Source organism: Mustela nivalis, assembly GCF_964662115.1.
Source record: "Mustela nivalis genome assembly, chromosome: 1".
In the NCBI taxonomy this organism is placed as follows: domain Eukaryota; kingdom Metazoa; phylum Chordata; class Mammalia; order Carnivora; family Mustelidae; genus Mustela; species Mustela nivalis.
The window spans coordinates 99,944,445-99,966,447 of record NC_139020.1 but is presented as its reverse complement, the minus strand read 5'-3'; the positions used below and the strand labels follow the sequence as shown (position 1 = coordinate 99,966,447).

General features: G+C 38.5%; 1 protein-coding gene across 4 annotated transcripts in view; it reads left to right on the top strand.

Moving 5' to 3' along the window:
- The window catches only part of ZMAT3 (zinc finger matrin-type 3), a 33,424-nt gene that overhangs the window by 2,347 nt on the left and 9,074 nt on the right, over positions 1-22,003 (top strand). For all 4 annotated transcript variants that reach the window (XM_082744455.1, XM_082744457.1, XM_082744456.1 and 1 more), the window contains exons 2-5: positions 1,427-1,753; positions 17,922-18,041; positions 20,399-20,565; positions 20,683-20,783. In XM_082744455.1, coding sequence (XP_082600581.1) covers positions 1,484-1,753; positions 17,922-18,041; positions 20,399-20,565; positions 20,683-20,783 — 658 coding nt within the window. In that variant the 5' untranslated portion in view covers positions 1,427-1,483. The remainder of the gene's footprint in view (positions 1-1,426; positions 1,754-17,921; positions 18,042-20,398; positions 20,566-20,682; positions 20,784-22,003) is intronic.

Genomic DNA, 22,003 nt, shown 5'->3' with positions numbered 1-22,003 from the left:
TTTCAGCCATTTAAAATAGCCATATTTTATTCACCAAGGAAAGAGGTTTTAATAGTACTGAGAGAGTGGAAGGAATTGTGTATTTTGGAATTCGGATTTTAATTTGAATTAATTAGAATCATGGAAACTCAGAACATGTACTGTGGTTCATTTTGAGATACTCAGGGCTAGAAAGCACCATCTGGGTGGGAGGCAGGAGAAATCATGTATAAAATCAAAGAGGTATTGGAACATATTGGATCTTTTCTGAGCAAAACAGAATAATCAGTTACTTAATAAAAAGGGAAAAGGAAATTGCTGAAAGACTGAGGAACTAGAATTAAATGGGGGCTTCTGACAGTGTGAACCATTACCTCAGAGGACATTTACTTGATACATTGTTTTATGCCGGTAATTTATGGCTAGACGGAGAGAAGATATTCTGATTTTATAGGGGATTCATGAATATAGTTTAAGACCATCTGAGGTGGGGTCCTAAGCTCAACCGCCTACAGGGAGCAGTTAAGTAACACAAATATAGTACACTAAGCGGGAAGGAGATGGCCTGGAGAAGACAGACCTGGCTACTGGGGATAGTGCCTCTCCATCCTAACTAATTGTCCATGTAGGACCATGTGTCAGATGTTGCCAGATCATCCTTTTATCAGGAGAAGCCATGAATCTCTTGATTTTAAAATGTTGATGACTAATTCAATTTAAAAAGTGAAAGCAAAACACAACATTATATGTTCCAAACAGAGCACATCTGAGGCTGCCTGTGGCCTCTGCTATGAAGAATCATTCATTGGCTTACCTCTTTAAATATTACTGGTTGATGGGAAGGAACTCTTTTATTTATTTATTTATTTTTTTTTACACAGTAACTGAGTTCCTTGATATTTTAGCTAGCTCTAGAAGTGTTTTAAGGGTTCTGAGACTCGGAAGTCTTTATTTTGCTGTTTTTGATTCCTCTAGATGGAAAGACCAGTTTGGATGAAAAGGAGACATTTGCTGAGGTTCTTTGCCACTGGTGTTTCTGTCTGTGCATAGTAATCATCGAGAGTAGTTAAGTGTCAGTGTGCCTGAGGGAAGGGGTCTGGACTAGGTGACCTTTGATGTCCATTTCAGCCGTGTGACTTTTAGATTTAATTAGCCATGGATGCAATGCTATTAATGTCCGTGGGCCAGAGGGACCGCAGTTGGAGCTGGGCCAAGCAAAATAAAGCGAAATCTATAAGGCTGTTCTCCGTGGAAGAGCATAGTGTCAGTGTGGATTAACAGATAGGGGAAGTCTGCTAGATGAAGCAAAAAGAAATCCCAAAGGTGGTTTGGAGAAGTGGAGGAAGGGGTCAGATGGTGTGGTCATTTACATGTTGTATTGCTGAGGTCACATTGTTAAGTGGACTTTTTTTTTTTTTTTTTTTTTTTTTTTTTGCTGTTGATAAAGATTTGAAGATTTGAGTTCTCATCACGCATCGGATTATGCCCAAGACTTTCCTACCCAATGATCCTCTTGCAACACGCCGGCCTTCCTCTGCCTAAGCGGCCCTCATCCTCTCCTCCTATGTCAGTGGCCGCCCGGTCTGCAGGAACTTTGCAGCTTCCGCCACAGAAGCCTTTTGGGCAGGAGGCTTCCTTGCCTCTGGCCGGGGAAGTAGAGTTACCGAAGGGAGGGGAACAAGACTCTGCCCTGGAGGAGCTATGTAAGCCCCTGTACTGCAAACTCTGCAATGTCACCTTGAACTCTGCGCAGCAAGCCCAGGCTCATTATCAGGTAAGGGGGGAATAGAAGGCCAGGCATTTGGTGAGATGGGCTTTGCCCATTTCAGAGTCTTTTCTCCAGATTTGACCAGTTGTGCCTGGAATAATCATGATGGCTTAGTGAACGACTAGACATTAGTTTGTTTGATTACAAGCATAATGTTCCCTACATTAAAAGAACACATCACTTTTCACAGAATGAGACGTCAACCTAACTGTGTGGCTTTTGATATCTTGCTGGTCATTGCATGCAATTGTATATCATCTATGCTTGTACAGGTACAAACCTGTGATCCCAAGGTGAATAGTTTTTGAGACATGATGTACCAAACTCAATTCAGACTGTTTAGGAGAATTAGCCTAATGAATATTATCTTCCAGCTAATATAGTTTACATCGGTTCGAGGTAATCTATGAATGTTATGCTTTTTCTCTTTGACCTCTGACTCTTCTTACATAACCTGTCACTGCTAAAGAAAACACAGGTATTTTTCTGTGGCTGGAATAAAATGATATTGGAATATTGAACCTTACCCTTCATAGGACACATACTCTGAACTGATGATCATTTCTGAGATTTAAAGCTCTCACCTCCATGTAGGGTATCTAGTGGAAAGGACAATTTTAAAGAGGTTATTAACTAAGAACAAAGAGAAAGCTAACCTTTGTCTAGAAAGAGAGAGTGCCGTATTTCTTTTTATTCTAGATTGCTATCCGTATACAATTATATAATTTCCTTTTTTTGGAGAAAGGAGACCCGAGAAGCAATTGAGGCCAAATGCCACTGAATGAAAGGATGTCTTCTGGGTCAGCACTGATTTCACTTTTTATTCTCTGCATGAATAGCCGCAATCAGAAGACATATGGTAGAGAGATGACTTAGACAGGTATTTCTTCTATCGCCAGGCTCTGTCTGTAACGTAAAGTTGTTATTTACTCTAGGTGAAAATCTTTTTCTGTTTTGTTTGGATGCTAAAGACTGATGATTGTGTCACTTTGTGATTATACCTCAGAAATATTTTGAGGGTGTATTGTTTTCTCTAGGATTGAGGGGGAAGACATAATGTGTCGCTTCCGTGGAGTGGCCTTTGTTTGGGTTTGTTTTGCCCTCAGGTGTAGCGCATTGAGTTAATTATATCTCAGATCCTGGCATTTGTCGTCAGTGGTGCATAAAGGCATCTTCTGGTTTTATTTTTACATTTCTCCCCTCCTTCAACCTCCCTCTCATTCCCTCTGTGGATCACTCTCCAAACCATAGTGGTTTGACATGGGTCTTCCTTTGCCTATTTTGCCATTTGAGGGGAGTTCTATTAGGATGCTGCTTCTCAAACCCAAGACACAGTGCTAGCTTTCCTCTTCATTTGTTCCTGTGACATATTCAGTGTTATAGCCCAAGACTCACTTTGAAAAAATCAAGCTTGAGATCTGAAGTTTTGGTTTTTAGCTGTATAAAGCACCTTGTAAGTCATTAACTTGAGAGAAAACCCACCTTTGTGCCCTTTATTTTTTTATTTTTATTTTTTTTTTAAAGATTTTATTTATTTATTTGACAGACAGAGATCACAACAAGTAGGCAGAGAGAGAGACTAAGGGAAGCAGGCTCCCTGTGGAGCAGAGAGCCCGAAGCAGGGCTCGATCCCAGGACGCTGAGATCATGACCTGAGCCGAAGGCAGCGGCTTAACCCACTGAGCCACCCAGGCGCCCCATCCTTTGTGCCCTTTAAAGAAGAGTTGTTTATTTGTATGAGGTAAAACTCTTGGGCAGTATGTAATTTTAATGTATGTGTATGGGTTATATCTGTATCTCCTGCCTTTTTTCCCTCCTAATATCACTTTGTGTCTCCATAGACAGTGATGGATGCTTCTGGTTATGCACAGAGAGGATTCAGTTTGAGCAGGGTCATTGGATTATAAAGCTTAAACTAGATAAGAAACAGGATCTGCATTTGTGTTTTTTTTTCCCCGTTGATTCCGTGTTTTCGTGTGTGTGTGTGTGTGTGTGTGTGTGTGTCTCAGTAATCAGATTTTTAAGTGGAAAAGTTGGAGGAGAAGGGCAGCCTGTCATAGTGGATAATGTAAGCAGTCAAAAGCTAGGGTGAAGATAAAGAAGAAGATAGTTGGTATTAAGAAAGTAGAACCTGATGGAAAATTAAAAGTTTCAGTTTTTTTTCCCAATATTTTATTTCTAAGAGCTTAGAAGCAAAGATTTGAATGAAGTCAGTGTTATTCTTAAAGAGGGAGGGTTTTTGTTTTAAGATTTTACTAATTTATTTGACAGAGAGAAATCAGAAGAAGGCAGAGAGGCAGGCAGAGAGAGAGGCGGAAGCAGGCTTCCACTGAGTGGAGAGCCCGATGTGGGGCTCGATCCCAGGACCCTGAGGTCATCACCTGAGTCAAAGACAGAGGCTTAAACCATTGAACCACCCAGGCACCCCTGTTCTTGTTTTTTCCTTTACAGAGAAACAGGCCAAAGGAGTTAGAATATGAAAATATGGAGCAATTTCATTAAGATAGTATAAAAAAATGTTAACTTTAGAAGTAAAATCTAGATTTCAGCAAGAAAGATGTGGTCAAGATGACACTGTGTGGATCAAAGAGTAGATCAGAATAATAAATAATTAGAGCATGAATATTGCTTAGAGGTGGGGAAAAACACTATAGAGGGGAAACAAATATCTACCTGAAAGATGCATCAGAGTCTCCGTACATGGTACAGAAATAGGCAGTGATTTAAAAAGTCTACTGAAGAGAAGGGTAGGACCAGCGAGTAAGGCTTACCAAGAACCAGGATTAGGTAGATTGGCAATGATTCTAAGTAGACTGATACAACAGAGTGGTAGATGAGATGATGGAAAGTTTTATTTCTGAAAACCTGCTTTATCATTTTAAATATAGAGTGATACCAAGACTGCAAATTCACTATTTCAGTTATGTGTGAGATAAAAGGGGTGGGTGGTAGACTGTTTATAAGCTGGATACACATTTGTGTAAAGTAATAAATCACTGTGATTACATTTCTCCAAACAGTTGAGTCAGTTGGTGCCATTGTTGAAATCGCAAAGTTTCAAATTGCCCATGTGTTGTAACCAACCTTCACTCTAGTGTGAGTGGTGTTACACTAGAGTGTAACTGTATCATATTCCAGAAATCCAGGACATACAATGGAAGCTGCTTGATAAATACTTCCTTTAAGCTCACTCTGACATTCCACTGTTCCTGAGTTGGGGCTGCCTTAGCAATGAAGCATGTGTATCTGTGATCACCACAGATTTAGTTTTATTCCCAGGACTTGTCACCCAGTCAGTCTGCTTCAGAATACCCTGCATTGTTGTTTTATTTTTAATGATATTGCATATTTTTACAGTCTCAAATTTATGGATTTAGTTTTATCTTAAAATAAAAGCTTTGAAAGAAAAAAACATGCCTTCATTTTATTAAAATCTGTCTGCAGGCTTCCAGTTACTTAGGGCAAGCCTGGCATGGAGTAACACAACACTGTGTTAGCACCATACATGCCCAGAGGAAGAACTACTTTGGGTGGAAGGTTTAACAGAAATAAAACAAACAGAAAAATGGATAAATTTTGCTAGGGCGTCCACAGTGTAAAGTAATGTCAACCCATGTATCTGCTAATTTGCATGTCCATTTGAAAAATAACTACTCAGATACTCAAAGTACATTTCTAAAGTTTGTCATAAATATAGGTTTCTGTTTTTAATATTTAGCAGCCAAATAGTAATGTGCCATATTAATTAGATTAATTTGAAAGTGAGACAGAATGCAGGTTAAAAAAAGTAGTTCTAGAGTTATGAGAATGCAGTTGATGTTATCCCAAAATTTAGAATACTGATTTTAGCACTTATATTTTAACATTGGTCACTCAGGTTTGGATGGCATGATTAGCAACTCTAATCTCAGCTAATTTTATGTTTTCAAAATTCTCCCACCTGGTTGTTTTCCAAATGAACTTGCAATGGACTGAGAATAGTCAAATGGCACTTCATTAGGGGACAGATGTTTTCCTTGATAACTGCTGAAAGTTGTGTCTCACCAGCTCTCTGCCTTCCCATCCCAGTACCGTTACCTCATTTCTTCTTCCAAAGAGTACATATCTCTTCTTCTGACAGGCTGATTCCTCACCCTAGCCCTGGTTTTCATCACCTGTCATCACTTCTTTACCTCGATCAAATTAAAAACCTACTCAAGTTTTTCTTTGTAAATAAAAATAGCAACAACAGCTTTTTCTTTGCTTTTAATCCCTCTGCTTGGCAACTTTTCTCCTCTCCTTAGAGTTCTGACAGATATAATTGTCCTCTCCTGGTCTTCATGTCCCATCTGTTCCCCAGCCCACCCCTGCATTCTGGTTTCATTACGATATTCTACTGAAAGGGTCCTCTCCATGGTCACTTGTGACCTTACCAGGCAAATCTAGCTTTTTCTCACTTGACCTTTTGTAACATTTGCCACTGGTAGCAGTTCCTCAAAACATTGAACAAAATTTTAACTCAAAACAACGCCTGGGGAACAAAGGGCATATAATGAAAAGCAGTAATCACCTGTGCTCCCTTCCGCCTCCATCCCCACCTTTTCTTCTCCATTCTCTCTTCCACTTCTCATCTTGCCTTGGCTATAGTTTTAGTTTGGCACTGTTAAGGTTGATCGAGTTTTTGTTTATTCAATAATAAATTAGGTTTACAATGCTCTATTTGTAGGATGATTCTAATTGTTGGAAATTGACATTCAGCATTTACATTGCTATAACTAGGGAAATATTATTCTTTGAAGAGCTGTTTTCTTCTCTGTGTTTCCAAAGTCACGATCCCATGCTACTCAAGAGGAATGTTCAAATGGATGACCCTTTCTTGAATGCCACCAGTTACTCAAAATCACGTCCTTTTTAGTTTGTGACATATGTGGGTTGTAACTTAGAAATAACCTTTTGTTTTTCTTGAGTTACTGAAACTTTAAAAACAGGGAGAAGAACCTTATGCATTTGTAAAAAACAACTACTAACTTCTGAATCATTCTTTTAATTGCTTACAGTCCTTTTCATTAATCTTCATTAAACCCACTGATTTCCTGTTCTAATTTGGACTAGTTGTTTTATAACTGGATCTTGACTTCATTGTGTAGTTTATTGTATATCCTAGAGTTTTCATTTGCTTTTCTTTTTCCTTCTTTCTCTCCTATAATGTATCTTTATCATAACCCTCCTAACTCTCATACTTTCCATTGTGGAATTCCTGCTTTATCCTAGATCCGCCCTCCATCTTCCTGTTCCATATGCAACTGATTGCTCCCTGGGCTTGCTACACAGCTGTCAAATTTGGATTTTTCTTCATTGCCCTCTGGCTTGGGCTACAATTTTCTAAATATGCATGCTTTCTATTTTTCAATCTTGTTTTGTTGGAGTACATCTTCACATTATTTGAAGGAAGAAAGAATAAATATAAATATATATTATAATAGGTCTCTGTCTTTAAAATAAAGTGAGAGAGTAATAAGACATAAATTTTTTCCTGAGCTCTTGTGTGTCTAAAAATGTGTGTATTATGGCTTCATAGGTAACCATTCATTTTCTGGTTGAAAGTTACTTTTCCTAAGAATGTTAAAGGCTGTACTTAATTAACAAACACGGGTGTGTTTGTTTTTTTGTTTTTATTTATTTATTTATTTTTAATCTAGTATTTCTTTTTTTTTTAAGATTTTATTTAATTATTTATTTGATAGACAGAGATCACAAGCAGGCAGAGAGGCAGACAGAGGAGGTGGGGGAAGAAAGCTCCCTGCTGAGCAGAGAGCCCGATATGGGGCTTGATCCCAGGACCTTGAGATCATGACCTGAGCCGAAGGTAGAGGCTTAAACCACTGAGCCACCCAGGCACCCCTAATCTAGTATTTCTGAGGAGAAATCTTACTCTGGTTGTTATTCTTTTGTGGGTGACCTACTTTAATTTTGGGCTTTTTTCCTCCTGGAAGCTCTTAGGCTCTCCTTTTGATCCTTCGTATCTGAAATTTTACAATGATGGATGTGTTTAGTTGTGCATCTTTTCTTCATTTGTCTTGGTCAGCACTAGAAGTTCTTTTCCGTTTACATATTCCTGTTTCTCTTGAGCTCTGGGGAATTTTCTTTGATATTGTTTCCTTGATAATATTCTTCTCTATCTCTTTTCCTGGTCATTCTATTAGCACTAGCCTGGACTAGCTGGATTGATTCTTTATATTGCTTATCTATCCTTTCTTTTATCTTTACTTTATTCCTTCTTTTATACCATAAGAGGTATTCTTGAATTCTAAACCTATATTGAATTTTAATAATTTTGACATTTATGTCCTTAATTTTTAAGGGCCTTTTGATTTCTTTTTTTTTTTTTAAAGATTCTATTTATTTATTTGAGAGAGAGCATGAAAGGGGAGAAGGGCAGAGGGAAAAGCAGACTCCCTGTGGAGCTGGGAGCCTGATACGGGACTCGATTTCAGGACTCTGGGGTCATGACCTGAGCTGAAGGCAGGTGCTTAACCAACCGAGCCATCCAGGCACCCAAGGGCCTTTTGATTTCTTATTGTCCCTTTACTAGCTTCTGTTTTTATGGGCTATTAGTTAAGAACATGAAATCATGGACTTTGGGGTCAGACTAGTCTTTAAATTGTAGTCTTGTAACTTACTAGATGTGTATCACTGGAAGAAATATTTCCTAACTTCTCTGTGTCTCATGAAGAGGAATTTGTTGATGATACTAATGATACTGCACCTTAGTGTGTATAAGATATTTAGAACAGTTCCTGGTATCTGAGATGGTGTTTAATACTGTTGAATTTTCTGAGGGTGCAGTGGAGCATGGTAGTATGGACTCTGGAATGAGATTGGCCCCAGCTCTGCCATTTACTCATGGCTTTGGGCAAGCTTTATTTTATTTTATTAACTTTTCTGTTTGAATAACACTTAACTTACAAACCAGTTCCAAAAGCAGTCCAAAAAATTCCTGCATGTACTTCATCCAGATTCCCCAAATGTTAATATTTACACAACTGTCCTACAATATACAAATCAGAAAATTAACTCTGATAACAATAATATCTAATCTACAGACTACATTTCACCAATTATCTAATGGTGTCCTTTTTTTCTGGTTTCAGGGTCTGATCCAGGATGAAATTTTGCATGTGATTGTTTTATCTCCTTTAATTTAGACAGGTTTAGTTTTTCTTTGCTTTTTACAGTCTTGCAGTTTTTGAAGAGTTGTTTTGTAGAATATCCCAGTTTGAGTTTGATTGATGTTTTCTCATGATTGCATTCAGGTTATGTGGCTTTGGGGGTAAGAATATCACAAAAGTGAGGTTGTGTCTTTCCCAGTGCATCATATTAGGAAAGATGTGAATATTTTGTATCACTGGTACTATTACTTTGGTCACTGTTTAAGATGGTATTCTGCCAGGCTTCTTCTTTGTAAAGTTACTGTTTTTCTTCTTGTGTTTAATAAGTATCATGTGGGGAGATACTTTGAGACTCTGAATATTTTATTTCTTACAGTGTTTTCATTCATTAATTTTAGCATTCATTGATGATACTTTCCTATAGCGATTATTACTATGGTGTTTGCCAAATGGTGGTTTTCTGTTTTAACTATTTTTTTTTACATGTATTGGTTGGAATTTTATTTTAAAGAAGAAATTCTTGCTTTCTTAATTCATTCATTCAATCACCATGGATTATGGATTCTTATTTATTCTGGGATGTAATCTCTTACTATCATTATGTATCCTGCTTTTTATTTTTTCCAGATTTGACCAGTGTGTGCCCCTTCAGGTTGTGGTTGTGTCCTTTTGACATGACCCTGTAATATTTGTCGTACTTCCTTAATTCCTGAATACAAAAGATTCCAGGATTTTCTTGTATTTTCCCCAAGCCAGCCATTTCTTCAAGGAGCCAGGTTTCTTTTATTGGAAAATGGTATTTAGAAACCAAAATCTGAGTGCAGGGTGTGCTTTTCACTACTGGGATATATTGTTTCTACATCTTCTCAGTGACAGAGCTAGTAATATTTACCTATGTATATACATTTATATTTATCTATATGCACGTAAAGTTGAAAACTGAGTTCAGGCTGATACTTCTAATTTCAATACAACACAACAGTGTACATTCTAACCTTCCATCTTTTCTTAATTTTTCACTCCTTTCTTCAATGGGGAAAAGCCTAGGCTTTCATTAACCACAAAACACACACACACACACACACACACATACACACACACTTTCTTTCTCTCTCAGTATATATAGTTTGGAGTTTGATAAGCTATATGCCCATGAAAAACAAACCTACTAACCAGGGGATAACATTTGTGAATTGCTACTTTTGTGTTTAGGATGATACATTGTCAAAATACTGTTTTACAAAGTTACTTAGGTTACAGAGTTGTTGCCTGCTAAGGTTCTTGTTTTGTAGAGTTTTTCTTTACTATTTGTCTTCTTGTGTTTAATAAGTATCATGGAGAAGTTACTTAAAGACCATATGAATAGTTTTTTCCCTCCCCTCCCCATTCAGTATGGTTATGTTATTCATTTTTCTATATAGTTAGATTTGTTTGCTTCTGTTTATATTTCGTTTTTGATCCTTCCCTATCCTTGTTGACTTTGATTCTTATTCTAAGTTTATGAAATGTTAACATAATTATAAAAGTCAGAACAGTACAAAAATGTACATGTAGAAAAGTGTCACACTCTACCATTGCTTGTAGTCCTCATATATTTTCATTTTTTACTTTTATTTTTATTTTTTAAAAGATTTTATTTATTTATTTGACAGAAATCACAAGTAGGCAGAAAGGCAGGCAGAGAGAAGGAAGCAGACTCCCCGTGGAGCAGAGAGCCCTACGTGGGGCTTGATTTCATGACCCTAGGTTCATGACCCAAGCCGAAGGCAGAGGCTTTAACCCGCTGAGCCACCCAGGCTCCCCTACTTTTATTTTTTGAAAGAGAGAGTGAGTGAGTGGGAGTGGGAGGAGTAGAGGGAGAGAGCATCTTAAGCAGGCTCTATGTTCAGTGCAGAGTCTGATGAGGGGTTCAATCTCATGTCGTGATCTCAGTGTCAGATAGTTAACGACGGAACCACCCGGGGATCCCTTTACACATTTTTAAATGATTTTACTACCCTGTTCAGTTATTTAATGTGTTATTATCTGGGTTTGTCAGTTTTTAATGATACCCCAGCTAAATTGTGTATTGCAGAATCAATGAACTTATTCTACCTTCTTCTTCCTTTCTCTCTCTCTCTCTCTCTTTTATTTATTTATTTGACAGAGAGAGATCACAAGAGGCAGAGAAGCAGGCAGAGGGGGAGGGGGAGGAAGGCCAACTACTAAGCAGAGAGCCTGATGCAGGGCTTGATCCCAGGACCCTGAGATCATGACCTGAGCCGAAGGCAAGAGGCTTAACCCACTGAACCACCCAGGCACCCCTTTTTCTGTCTCTTTTTTGTTGCATTATTTCCATTGTGTCATAACGTGTAATATTTGAACATTAATCTTTCACCCTCATCTCCACCTTTAATTCAGTCTTTGATCTACAATTATATCCATGAAGATACTCACCATCAGCCTTTTCGCTGAAGTTTTCCCAGTCATTTCTTGGTTGAACAAAGCTCCAAAAGATTCCTCAAGCAGGACTTAGGAGTATTGAATTCCTAGGGCTATCTATTTTTAAAATGCTTTTCTATAGTCTTGATTCTTGATACAGGGATAGTTGCCTGTACATTAAGCCTTAGTTCACACTTTTGTTAAGTTTAAGAAAAAATACTTCTCGGGGCGCCTGGGTGGCTCAGTGGGTTAAGCCGCTGCCTTCGGCTCAGGTCATGATCTCAGGGTCCTGGGATGGAGTCCCGCATCGGGCTCTCTGCTTGGCAGGGAGCCTGCTTCCTCCTCTCTCTCTCTCTGCCTGCCTCTCCATCTACTTGTGATTTCTCTCTGTCAAAAAAAAAAAAAAAAAAAAAAAAAAAAATTAAAAAAATACTTCTCAACTACTGCCTTGTTTTACATATTATGGATGACATTCTAATTCTTACACATTTGTAAGTTATTTGATCTTTTGCCTGGAGAGCTTGAAATGTCATACCTTTTAAAAGATATACTTTAGATCTGATTGTTTTAGATTAATTTTCCCAGATACTTGGTGTGCCTTTTCAGTATGTGGATTCAGGTCTTTCTTACCTTTGGACAGTTTTCTTGGATTACAGTTTCAAATATTAGTTCTGTTTTCTTGTTTTGTTTTTGTCTTTAGGGACTGTGGTTTGACATAAAGTATTTCTTCTTTATCTGTTTCCCATTTCCATTGCTTCCTCTCTGACCCTTTAAAATTTTCCTTCATATTGTTTTATTTTTGTGAGAATGAGCGATTATGCACTGGGATTTGATGTTTTTCCCTTTTTTACTTATGGTTATTTTGAAGTCTGGGCCTTCTGTGGCTTCTGGTTCTGTGGAGGGCATGGCTTCTCTGTATTTTATTTGTTTTTCTTACTATTCTGTATTGTTTAATGAGGGCAGATGGGGACACACTAATCCAGGCACCTGTTGCTGAGCTAGCTGAAAACTCTTGGGTAAGTTTTTAACTATCCGAGTTTAGTTTCCTCATATGTAAATTGGGGATAATAACACCTACATAAAAGAGATATCATGAATATTTATTTAGAACACTGCCTGTCATATAAGTGCTCAAAAATTGTTAGTTGCCATTATTATTGTATCTTATAGATGTAATATTGGCTTGAAAACTATGAATACTGCCTTGGAAATAAAATACTTGATACTCTCTAAAGTTGACTCTTCCTGCAGTAATGTGTACCTGACCTTCTGCTTTTTCAGGGACATGCTTTAGTGTCTGCACCATCTGTTCTTTGGTCATGCAGTTGAGCCCAAGTAAAACCCATCTTTACGACCAATCTTCCATTGATTATTTCCCCCTTCTAACTCTCAACCCTATCTCTCTGCTGCCTGTCATAGAACTCTTCTGAATAGTTGCCTATACTGGTTCTTTCTACTTTTTCACATCTCCCATTGTCTCCCCAAGCCACTCTGAGTGACATTTTAATCTACTGAAATGGTTCTAACAAAGTTACTCTTAACCTCTCATTTTTAAGTCCCAGCATTACTTCTCTGTCCTGATATTACTAACCCCTCAGTAGCATTTGACCTGGTGAACAACTCCGTTTTTTTTTTTTTTGGTTAGTTTTAAATTATTATAAAATACTTCAGACATAAAAAAGTATGAAATAATATAATGAACATGTATATTGCCATCTATATTGCTGAAAGAGTGAAAACTATCCATTCAGCTGAAGCCCCCAAGCGTCTCTTCCCAATTGTGTCCTCTCCAGTACTCCCAGATGTAGCTACTATACTGAATTGATATTTATTGTTCCATTACTTCTTTTGTACTTTTGCTACATATGTGTTTTCTTATGTACTATGTAGTGGTTTTCATGTTTTTAACTCCCATATTAAAAAAATTATTCTCACATATCTTCTTTTTCAACTTGTTCTTTTCATTCAGCATTTTGTTAGGAGAGTCATTCATGTTGCTATGCATGGCCCTGGAATGTTTATTTTCACTACTGTATAGTGTTCCCTTATATGAATAGACTATAATTTATGCGTTATCCTATAGATAAAAACAACTTCAGTTGTTTTTTTTTTTTTATAACATTTATTTGTTTATTTTCAGAGACAGTGTTTGAACAGGGGGAGAGCCAGAGGGAGAGGGAGAAAATATATTTTATTTATTTATATATAAATTATTATTTATATATATAAATAATATATTATTTATTTATTTAATATATTTATTAAAATATATTTTAAATATATTTAGAGAGAGAGGGAAGCATACTCCCTACAGAGCAGGGCTTGATCCCATGACCCTGAGATCATGATCTGAGCTGAAATCAAGAGTTGGACTCCTATGTATACAATGAATATTATGCAGCCATCAGAAAGGATGAACATCCAACTTTTATATCAACATGGATGGGGCTGGAGAGTATGCTGAGTGAAATAAGTCAAGCAGAGAAAGTCAGTTATCATATGGTTTCACTTGCTTGTGGAGCATAAGGAATAATGTGGAGGACATTAGGAGAAGGAAAGGAAAAGTGAATTGGGGTAAACCAGAGCGGGAGACGAAGCATGAGATACTGTGGACTATGGGAAACAAACAGGATTTTGGAGACGATGGGGGCGGGGGGATGGGTGAGTCTGGTGGTGGGTACTAAGGAGGACACATATTGCATGGAGCACTGAGTGTGGTGCATAAACAATGAATCTTGGAACACTGAAAAAAAATAAAAAAAGAAAGTGTAAACAAAGGCTTTCCTTTATCTTTAATGTAAGCTGCCTATGAAACAAAGATTCTGTGTTTTTATCAGATCTTTGATTACTTAAGGAACTGAGTCTTTGCTATTAAAAGAGCCAAGTGTTTTACCACCATGTGACTTTTCGTATATGTTAAATTTCATGGGAAGCATTGTGAAATAAGAAGTGATACTAAATTTTCTTTAGAGTATATTTGTATGAAATTCCTAAACCTGATGTGCCCTGGTATCATGGTGTCAATCATCATTTGAAAATGTCTCTCAAGGAAATAACCAAATTCTCTTGTCAATTGCTGAAATAAAGTCTCATCAGATCCTAAAACAATTCCCCCCAAAAACAAAAAATAGCTCACCTACTGTGGAAATTTCTTTGCCTTATAATGTTCCTGCTTTTTCTTATAGTTTTACCAATGACGTGTATATATTAAATACTTCCAGAGTGCCTGGGTGGCTCAATTGGTTGAGCGATTGCCTTTGGCTCAGGTCATGATCCTGGACTTCCAGGATCGAGTCCCGCACCGGGCTCCCAGCTCCTTGGGCAGTCTGCTTCTCCCTCTGACCTTCTCCTCTCTCATGCTCTCTCTCATTCATTCTCTCTTAAATAAATAAAATCTTTAAAAAAATTTTCTAAATACTTCCAGGTCATTTTGCCAGTGTTTATTATAACATTATATAAAATAAATAACCAGTAAGTTAAAAAAAAAAAAAAAGAATTGGACTCCTAACTGACTGAGATGCCCTGACACTTCAATTATTTTTCCTTTTCATTGTAACTAACTAATAGTCCTCCTACGAACATTCTTACAGATATCTCCTTGTATGTGAGTTTCTGTTTGGTAACACCTAAAAGTATAGTTTCTAGGTCATAATATATCTAACTAGATTCTTCTTCTTTTTTTTTTAATATTTTATTCATTTATTTAACACAGAGAGATCACAAGTAGGCAGAGAGGCAGACAGAGAAAGAGGAGGAAGCAGGCTCCCTGCGGAGCAGAGAGCCCGACTTGGGACTCAATCCCAGGACCCTGAGACCATGACCCGAGCCGAAGGCCCACCCAGGCACCCCTAGATTGTTCTTTTGAAACACCTTGTTCTAGGCTTCCATAATACTCCCATGTTCTCACTCCGATAGGCCAAACATTCTCAGTCAGTCTCGTTTTCTGGATCTTCATTCTTTATATTATATTATCCTAAGGCTTTGTCCTTAGTTGTCTTCTTTCTACCCAGCTCCAGCTTTGATTTACTCTGATTTATCCCCCATGCTAATCCCAGGTTAATTTTTATCAAATGCCATCCAATCATATAACTACTTTGCTTAAAGTCCTTCAGAGGCTCCTGTCTGCCGAAAGTCCAAGATCTGTTTCACCATTAAGTTCCCTAAGTATCTCAACTCCTACTCTTCTCCAAAGGATCCAGAAGATCATCTCTCCTTGTCGCTTCTTAACATTACATGCTGGGCTTTTGATCATAGTATTTTTTCTGTTCAGTTTTCTTTCCCCTTACTCCTTACCTGCCTGGTAAACTTTTGCTCATTTTAAAAGATGACTTGATTTTCTCCTTTTCAGTGAATCCTTCTCCGACACATTTAGGCAGAAGTAAGACATTTCTTCTTTCTATTCTCCTGGCAGTTTATTCATTATCTCTTTTATAATACTTGATTCATTTATTCAACAAATCTTACTGAATGCTAGAAACTGTTCTAGACATAAGAGTAGAAGAGTAAACAAGACAGGTCTTTATTTTTAGCAGTCTATATTCCAGAGAGTACAGAAGAGAAACAAACAAGTAAACAGACAGTATCATTTTAGATTGTTCTAAGTGGCAGTAGGATAAACCTGTGTGATGGAGAGCATGTTGTGCAGAGGGTGGGAAGATGGTGGGACACTTCAGATTCAGAGAAATGCCATTTGAGTTAAGATCTGAAAGGAAAAAAGGAGCCAGCCAAGCAGAGATCTGCAAGAAGAACCTTCTAGGCAAAAGGGACAGCAAGTACAAAGGACCTGGAGCTAAAATAAGTTTTATTTCTCATAATTCTGGAGGCCTAAAGTCTGAGATCAGAGCAATAGCATGGTTGGGTTCCAGTGAGGTCCTCTTCCACACTGTAGACGGCCAACTTCTCCTTGGATCCTCGCATGGCAGAATGAGAGAGAGGGAGCTTTTGCCTTCTTTTTACAAGGGCACTGATTACCCTCATGACCTAATCACCTCCCAAAGGCCCCACCTCCACATACATCACATTGGGGTTACATGTCCACATATAAATTTTGGTGGGACATAGTCATTCAGTCCATAACAAAGGTGAAGACAGATAATTTGGGAGCTACTAACTTGTCAAGATTATATTTTAAAGCTATGAGACAGGGGAAAATAATGTCGATGGAGAAGAGGGCCAAGGCTGGAACTTTGATGTTGCAGCATTGAGAGAATAAGTGGTGGGTAAGGAGGGCATCCTAGGAGACAACAGAAAGGAGTATTCATGGTGTTGTGCTGACCAGATTTAGAACAGGGTGAAGCCACGGATGTACCCCTGGATTTGACTCCCTGGAGGTCACCGTGACCACAGCAAGAGCACCTGTAGGACATTCCAGTGGTCAGAAGGTAGAACTCATCTCCTTACTTTAATTGCTTACATATCTGTCTTCTCCTGTTGAGCGTGTGCTAGCCCTTTTTATTTCTAGGGCTTAGCATATAGTAGATGGTGAAAGACTGTTTGCCTAGTAGATGGTGAAAGACTGTTGGCCTACAGGTTTGAAGTTTACAGTGCAGTCTGAAGAGTAACACATTGTTTCACCCTCATTTGGAATGCTTTCAGACCACTGGCCCTTCTGTCAAATTTCCATCAGTTCAAGGAATATAATAATGTGACTAACTACTTAAACAAAACATGCTGGAGAGGTGAATGCATCTTAACAGTGGTTCACAGTGCCTCCTGAAATCATCCTGAAGTAGTCAAAGGTCTTGCTTTGGATTCAGAGGGCCTGCTGAAGCTCTGGGTCCATTACCTAGCCCAGCTGAAGGAAGGTGCCAGCTCAAGTCCTCCACACTCTGTGGATCGCAGCTCCTCAGCTGTCATATGTGGGTAATATTAACAAATTCCTTTTACAGGAATTTTTGTCAGCAGCAAATGAACTAATGCACACGAGAGCCCTTTGCAAGTAAAAAGATACTCTGTAAGTGCTATTTTTATAAAAAGAATTGGATTATCCATTTCATTACTGACTTATAAAATAGATTAGATCACAGTGTAATAAAATTTGTATTTAGGCAGTGGCATATGAATGACAAGTTGGAGGAGGAAGTAGATCACTGGAAAATGTGATACTTTTCCAGAAATATATAGGAAATTAATTTTTTGGGGTTTGTTCTCTTATCTTTCCCAGATAAATCTTTCACTTCTGTTAGAACTGAAGTGTAGACTCTTTTACTTTAAGATCTAGTGGGCTCTTTGCCCCGGTGTTGCATATATCTGTAAGAATAAAATGTAGTTAATATTGCTTGGGTTTTTTATTTTTTCCCATTTTTTCTATTACTATTATTTTTAGGGCGCCTGGATGGCTCAGTGGGTTAAAGCTTCTGCCTTCGGCTCAGGTCATGATCCCAGGGTTCTGGGATCGAGCCCCACATCAGGCTCTCTGCTCCATGGGAAGTCTGCTTCCTCCTCTCTCTCCACCTTGCCTCTCTGCCTACTTGTGATCTCTCTCTGTCAAATAAATAAATAAAATCTTTAAAAAAAAAATCTTATTTATTTATTTTTTTAATGAATACATGAACTCTAGTTGACACATTTTTTCTTGGTGACTACTCATTTCACTTTGGTTCTAGGGTAAAAATCATGGTAAGAAACTCCGAAATTACTATGCAGCCAACAGCTGTCCTCCTCCTGCCAGAATGAGCAATGTGGTGGAACCTGTGGCTACTCCAGCTGCTCCTGTCCCTCCGCAGGTGAGACACATATATCAGGGTGGGAGTTACCCTCTGCACACATGCTCCCGGATGCTCATCCAGAGGCCCGTCAAGGTACAGTTGGGCAAATACTCCTGCAAGGTTCTACTTGACACTTTTAACTCCTCGAGCTGTAGTGCAGTGTTTTTGAAAGCATGCCAACATCCATGACCTTGAGACTTCTCATTGGCTTTGGTTGTGATGCATGAAATGAAGAAAGAAATATTGTTACATATGCCTTTTTCTTGGCATGTCTTAGAATTCTGGGTTAAATGACCCTGAATGTCTAGGCTCTGCCCTGAATGAAAAGAGAGAGGTTTTCAATATTTATTTCTTTATTGTAGTTAATCCCATTTACTTTGTAATTTGCCTTTTAGCAAGGTCAGTTTTTTGAGATTGCCCCTTTCTTCACACTATGGAGAGAACCTGTATAAACTTTTTCTGGACTTTAATATAATGACACACACTTGAGATTCACATTCCTTTCACTGGTAGATAAAGCAGATGTTTTAGGCAAGATAATGCTGTACTTCAATAGCCTCTGAAATATGGATTGTATTCCTTAATCTGTTTTTGTCCATAGAACAATACATAGTCATAAATAATAATAGCTCTGATCAAGTATTTACTATGCGAGCCACTCTGCGAAGCACTTTTCTTACATTTCTTTGTTCAGGGCTGGGACTAAGGTGAGGTGAGGGATGCCCTTGACTGAGGCACCAATTTGAGAGGAGCCAAAACAGTAGTGAGGATAAATACTTTAGGTGAGGTGAGGGATGCCCTCGACTGAGGCACCAATTTGAGAGGAGCCAAAACAGTAGTGAGGATAAATACTTTAATGTACTACTTTAACATTTCAAATTAATCCGAAAAAATCAGTGGTAAACAAAATGTCAGAAACTTAAAGCTGGGTAAGTATTACTGATTTTTCTTTTGCCTCAGGCTGCAGTATAGCTTGGCATGGCACTGTGACTGGTCCTGTCTTTATTCAAAATTTTGATATTTTGTTTAGGATTTCTTATATTAGGTTTGATTTATATAAGTGTTCCATTAACATATTATTTTATCTTGATTATTGAGTTTTTTGATGCACCCTTAAATTTCATGCCCATGGAAAATGGGCATGAAATCTAGTCCTGGGCCCTAAACTTCATTTCATGCTTCCAAGAACTTAAGAGGTATTGACTTGACTACTCTGAGTATAATTCATGGGCTAGCAGCATTTGTCTCACCTGGAAGTTTATTAGGAGCTCAGAGAAGCCAAGTAACTTGTCCATGGTGGTATGTGTTTTGTGAAGTGGTAGAACAAGAATTTCTTTCGACCTTGGACCTCTGCTCCTAACCGCCATGGTGTAATTTTACCTTCCCTAATGTCAGTTTTCCAGTCTTTAAAACATGGATGGCAATACCAGCTTTTCCTCCATCCTCACGAATTTGTGGGGTAAATGGGAAGAGGATAAAAACAGAATCAAAGAAGAGAAAAATACCCAGACGGATCTTCAGGCTTAGAAGTTTTCAGGGCCCTGATTCTTGCTCTGGACAGGACAGCCACTCCCAGGTTGGGACAGTTTTCAGCTCGCTCCCCTCCTTGAGGGAACCTCCAGAGCCTTCTTTCCTACCATAGCCCTTTGTGATTTTTGGAGACTGCTCTTCTGTCCCCCAGAAAATCTTCCCATCCTGGTGAAACCGTGCAGTTTCCTTTAGCTGGTCCTGACAGGATATGCTTCCAGACTCTTTATTATGTATTTTATCTCCTCTAGCCCAAATCTAGTTTGTCTTTTTTTGTTTACCCAATAGTATTTATTGAGTACGTACTATCTTCCAGGCAGTGTGTTAGGTTTCTCTGAACTCATTTCTCAGCCTGAATACGGTTGCCTGTATCTGCTGGTTATTTTTTCCTACTTATATTATATCCATAGTTAATTTGTAGACTTTGTGGGGGACAGAGGCTCATTTGTAAATATACATCTGTTATCCCTTCTGCATTAGGTAGCAAGCCCTATAAACAGTAGGCATTTATTAAATGCTCGTTGATGGATTCTGGAAGGACTTTATCTTTCTGGTAATGTCATTTTAGGGTTTTCCTATACTGCCCTGAATCTTCCATGCTTCTTTTAAAAAATTTCTCCATGGAGATAGCAACAAGCCATTAATAGGTTTGGTACAAAGGTGATTGTAATACAAAACCATGATTATCTCCCAGCCTTTTTTCTTTGTTGTTGTTGTTTTTCTGGAATGAATTACATTCTCTCCTTATAAAGCTGAGTGCTTGTGGTCAACTCTTAGGAACTTTGAGGGGAAGGAGGGCAGAAGCTCCACATTTTTTTTAACTTTGTCTCTTGTGTCTTTGATGTCAGATGGGCTCCTTTAAGCCTGGAGGCAGAGTGATCCTGGCCACGGAGAATGATTACTGTAAGCTTTGTGATGCCTCCTTTAGTTCTCCGGCTGTGGCTCAGGCTCACTATCAAGGGAAGAATCACGCCAAGAGGCTGCGGCTGGCGGAAGCTCAGAGTAACTCATTCTCGTAGGTATTGCCATTTTCTCTCAGGCCAAAGTGTTGTGTAAGACTGTCTTTAGAGAAGAAGAGTTGAAAGGGATCCTTGTTTAGAAGTCTCACACTTTTCAAATTTCTTTTCTCCAGGGAGTCCTCAGAGGCCGGTCAGCGGCGGACCCGGAAAGAAGGGAATGAGTATAAGATGATGCCTAATAGGAGGAATATGTATACAGTACAGAATAATTCAGGTACCTTGGCTACATTCTGGAAGTGGTCTTCTTTATTTTTATTTCCTTTAATGATAATAGCCCTGAGAATTTGCAGTTAGCTAATTGTTCATTTGTCTAATGGCTTTTCAATCTGGTATTTATTTCAGGTCTTTATTTATTTATTTTCTGTGTAGTTTATTATTTATTTTGATTTTAAATTATAGTTTATATTTTAAGGTCTTTTTTCCCCCAAGACTTTATTTTTATTTATTTATTTGACAGACAGAGATCACAAATAGGCAGAGAGGCAGGCAGAGAGGCAGGCAGAGAGAGAGAGAGAGAGAGGAAGGGAAGCAGGCTCCCTGCTGAGCAAAGAGCCCGATGTGGGGCTCGATGCCGGGCTCGATTCGGGGCTCGATCCCAGGACCCTGGGATCATGACCTGAGCTGAAGGCAGAGGCTTTAACCTACTGAGCCACCCAGGCACCCCTGTTTTAAGATCTTTGATCGTAGTCCCTTTATACCGCTTCTGGTGTTTGCCAGCCGAGAAATGTAAAATGCGTTATAAAAATGGGCTATTTGGTTTAAAGTTATGACCTGTTAAATCTCCATTTGTTGGGGAAAATAAAAAAGATTGAGCAGTGGCTTTAAACTTGGGGGACTTTTTACAAAATACAATGCCTGAACCATGACTTAGAGATATTTAGTCAGTAAATTTGGAGTGGGACCCAGACATATGAGTGTTTTAGAAATACTTCCTCAGTGATTCTCATATACACCTTCAGTTCAGAACTGCTGCATTATAGGAATGTTTTCTGCATTTTCTGATTATCTCCAGGAAGGAGAGTTGGACTGAATAGTCCTTTATCCTCCCCCATCACAGCTTCCAATGTACACATATAGTAGGAGAGGTAACTCATGAGAACAGTAGGCCAAATGAAAAACAAAAACATTCATTGGAAAGGCAAGATAAACATAGAAAAAGGGACATAGAGAAAGCACAATGTACTATGATTAATAAAAGTTGAAACATACATCAGTGATTATAGTAAGTATAAATTTACTGAAGTCCCAGTTAAAAGACAAAGACTATAAGATTGGATTAAAAAATACAGCTGAGAGAGGCACCTGGGTGGCTCAGTCAGTTAAACGGCTGCCTTCGGCTCAGGTCATGATCCCAGGGTCCTGGGATTGAGTCCCGCATTAGGCTGCCTGCTCAGCGGGGAGTCTTCTTCTCCCTCTTCCTCTGCCTGCTGCTCT